Source organism: Limulus polyphemus, unplaced genomic scaffold (assembly GCF_000517525.1).
Source record: "Limulus polyphemus unplaced genomic scaffold, Limulus_polyphemus-2.1.2 Scaffold254, whole genome shotgun sequence".
Taxonomy (NCBI): domain Eukaryota; kingdom Metazoa; phylum Arthropoda; class Merostomata; order Xiphosura; family Limulidae; genus Limulus; species Limulus polyphemus.
Window position 1 is genome coordinate 442,703 of NW_013665864.1, and position 4,433 is coordinate 447,135.

The following is a 4,433-nucleotide window of genomic DNA, read 5'->3' on the forward strand; positions in this document are numbered from 1 at the left end:
ATGAAGAAGGGAGCAAGTTGCACGTGGGGAAAAAAAACGCGCCTGATTTAAATGTCACACCTGAACGCTCACATCCTTTTAATTATGTTTGAAATTATGAACATTGCTCAACATCATGAAAATTAAACCTTATTTTCAATAAGCAATCCTGAAAAATATTTGGGGGTGCTTAACTTTTTTCTAGGTGTATATATATAAATGATTTATTTTGGAAAGCTAAAAAAAAAAAATGACATCGATATCTTTATCAGGAAAATAAATTTATAAACAATTTTTCAACTCCAGAATTATTTTCCTTAACATACAGATATATTGGCAATTTAATTTGTATTAATAATCTACTAATATATAATTATATTGGTAAGATGTATCCTACAATTCTAAAGATTGAGAACACTTTTTTGTATCAAATACTGAAGTACATTATTTAGATTTAGACATTAAGATAATTATTAATTACAGTAATATTAATATTTATGATAAAAGAAATGATTTCACATTCCAGATTTTTGGACTTCCCTTTCCAAATAGTACTGTACCAACAAATGTCATACAGAGTATTAAACATTCACAGCTTTTTAGGTATTGTAGTAAATTACAATTCTTAATATCTAGCATTAATTTATTAGCACACAATCTGATTCTTAATGGGTTTGACGAGAAAACTTTAATTCAATATTCTATAAAAAAATATAAAAATTATTGTTAAGGAAATAATTGGAGTTACTTATTGGACATTTCATATCTTACCTGGGTAGATTAATGTAGTTTTATCACCTTCCTTATATAAAATCTGCTACTGTGTGGAAGTTGTACTAAAAATTTTGGTTGGCTTTGTATAGTAATGCCTTAACATCTTGGTAATTATGTCCAAACATCGTAATGGGGGCTGAAATACTAACTTCAAGGACAGTTTTGATGTCTTGTATTTTATTATTTCTTTCTTTCTTCTTTTTTTTTTTTAGAAACATCTTCCCACATCTGGCTGCAGACAGCTAAAGGTATTAAAGATGTGGGATGTTGCAGGCTAGAGCATCCACATCTTCTCCATTTTGTTTTTTTATGCATGTGAGGCTGGTGAAGTTGAGATTAAACTGGACAGATGGTGTACCCCCCCAACACAATTTGGGTCTTACTTCCACCACGACCTCAAAGAACCAGGGCACATTAATGACCCATCTTATTATTTATGTCCCAATTGGATGTTTGTTTTATGGCTGTGATCTTGTTTTTTTTCCATACAATTACATTTAATTATATATTTATAAACTGAAGATACATATAAAAACCAGACTCAAAACCTTACATAGAGGTGTGTGTATGTGTGAGGGGCAAATCGGAGTCTTCACACAGCCGACCAAAGGGCACGAAAGATGGCCCTGAATTATAGATATTGGAAAAAAAATTTAACACGTGATAACAATTTAAGATGTGGAAGTAACACAAATTTATTTACTAAAACGATGATTATGTAATACAAATATCAGTGCCACGTCACTTTATTTAAATAATAAAATATTCATTTTTTCATAATTTACACTCAATATACATACATCCTTATTTTTCACTTATGTTATTTGTAATCCAATATTAGACACTAAGACTAAAGTATAAGGTAAGAGAAAAATTCAACCTTTACATAGTTGATGACTTTAAATGTTTCAGCTATGAAACAGGAGGTTCTAAAAGTAAAAGACCAAAATGCTATGTGTCACAGTTATCACTGTCATATATGTATATTACTGATACCCGTGGATTAAAAGAATCAACTAAATTGTTTTTCTTCTGAAAAAAAAAAATCATTCACAACACTTAGACCTTATATTCAAGTCAAATACAAACAATTGACTTAATTTAACATGGAATGCTTAAAATACTTTATGTAGTGCTTATATTCTCTGACATTGGAATAAACGTGTCTGCTTTTTGTCCTGTGTACTTTCGAAGATAAAAGTACATCATAGCAATACCAATTCCTAGACCAATAAGTAACATAGCTATGGCTAATCCTGCTAGAGCACCTGTGAAAAATAAAAAGACATGGAAAAAGAAAATTACTAAATTTTTTTGTGGTGGGAAGCTAACAAAAAATTATTTTTAGAAAAAAATGAAGCAAAGACTAAGACTTCTGCATGAGAAGCCAATAATTCAGTCACTTAAAATGCACATCTGAACACAATTGTAAGTGAGACAGGGGGTATTTTTGTGACAGCATTAAATATATTTTTCAAAATGTAATCTCATGTATTCAGTCACACTGTTGCTTTTTATTATAATTTAAATTTACAATGCTAGAATTAATTATTTTCAGCCAATTAAAGTAAGTAAATATAACTATAACAAATTCTCATGATTTATTTCTTAAGTATATAAAATATTATATGTCTATTTTCTATACCTTAACAAATGTAAACTTAATTCTGAAGAGAATGCACTGTAAATTGGGTTCTTAACTCGTGTGTGTGTTGTGGGGAAGGGTATTTCTTTGCTGTTAGAGAGATTTAAAAAAATGCATGTTTTTCTGAAAGACTATATACGGCTTATATTCCTCTGACAAACGTGTGCATTATTTTTAATAAACCCAAACAGAAACATGCATAAAAAGTCCTGCTCGACCAATCCAATAGGTTCCCAAACTTATGTCATGCATGGATGCAGTTGTTTATTTCTACAACAGCAACAATTCATTAATTGTTATTTCTAAAGCTGTTATCAAAGCTTATTATATGTACATTCACTTTCATTTTTATGGTTACATTGTAATCACTTTTAGTTTTAACTATGCAACCCAAAATTGTATTTGTATTAAAAAAAAGAAAAAAGCATGCTTTAATTGTTAATTTTGTTGCCATTAACTTTTTAATAGTTCATCCTATTACTACCTCTTTAATTGATGTCCTAACATGAGGACAGAATGAGTGAAACTGAATTTGAGGTCAGTAGACTGGTGTTATAACATGGCTATGACTAGTTTCACTGCCTTGCATTGGAAACTAGATTTTGATAACAAGAATATATCAATCACTTTGATAATTTTTCTATTAAATGAACAGATAGGATTTTTTGATTTCACATTTTTTGAAATTAATTTTTGATATTCACATCATAATTATTTGTTTATTTTATGTAGCTTAAGTGTTACCTTTAAAATAGATTAACTCTAATTCATACTAAAACATAACAGTTACCCTAAAAACCTGATATTCAATTTATCATTATAGCTATACAGTAATTTTTATTGAAATGGATGTTCTCTTGTTTGTGTTATTGATTTAATATAAGAACACATAAATTATACAAAATATATTAACTAATTTTTTAGTAACTGAAACTCATACCTAAGTGTTTAATACACATGTGCAGTGTGTGCACATATTTAAACAAGTATCTGAAAATACAGAATGTTAAAGTAGAATCAAAAATATATGTAGTAACTGCTGTCAAAACTAACATGTGTAACATATACATATGTAAAGACAATGACCTGATAATACTGAATGTTAAAGCACATGCAGAATGAAAAATAAATATATTTAAATAAAGCCATCAAACACATTAAAACTTTTTAAAATTTTAAAGCATTATAGTTTTTCTGTGGGCCTACATAAGATGCCAGAACACCACTCAGAAACACCACTGCTCAGTGGAAGTCAAAGATTTAGAAATTTCCAACAGTATAAAGTAAGACACTCCAAAATACAACTGTGAATTTCAAAATGTTCACAGGTGCATAACGTTTTGGGACAACATGGGATCTATTGGCCCATCTTGGCTGTTAAATCCTCTTAAAGCCAGCCTTTATCATTCATATACTTATCAAGTGTTTTCTTACACTCACTTAAATTTACTGCCTCTACAACATCCAAAGGCAACCCATTCTAAAGGCTAACCTCCCTGTCAGAAAAATGAACCTGTCTTAGCTGAAGATGACTTCTACTTTGCCAAAATTTATATTTGTGTCCCCTAGTCTTACTATTAAAAAGATGATGCATCAGTACTATCAATTCCCTTCACAATCTTAAACACCTCAATAAGATCCCCTAACTCTTCTTTTTTTCAAGAGAAAACAATTCAGCCTCTCCTCGTATGACAACCCCTCTACTCCAGGCATCATTCTAGTAACCCTTCTCTGAACCCTTTCTAACAATTCAATGTTTTTCCTAAGGTAAGGAGCCCAAGACTGAACACAATATTCCAAATTAGGTCTAACCAGTGACCAGTAGAATGAAATTATAACCTCTTTAGACTTGTATTCAATATTTCTGTAGATACAACCTAAAATCCTATTTTCCCTACCACTAGCAACAGCACACTGCTTGGATGGCTTTAGAAACTGATTGACTATTATACAAAGATCCCTTTCCTTCATAACACTTTTAAGGTTATTCCCATCTAAATTGTAGTTATAATTCAAATTATGATAACCCACATGC

At 30.1% G+C, this 4,433-nt stretch overlaps 1 protein-coding gene across 1 annotated transcript in view; it reads right to left on the minus strand.

Moving 5' to 3' along the window:
• Window positions 1-1,438: 1,438 nt before the first annotated feature.
• Window positions 1,439-4,433, minus strand: part of LOC106478836 — a 58,282-nt gene continuing 55,287 nt past the window's right edge. Inside the window, exon 17 of the mRNA XM_022382530.1 lies at window positions 1,439-2,021. Within this exon, the coding sequence (XP_022238238.1) occupies window positions 1,879-2,021 (143 nt within the window). The 3' untranslated portion in view covers window positions 1,439-1,878. The remainder of the gene's footprint in view (window positions 2,022-4,433) is intronic.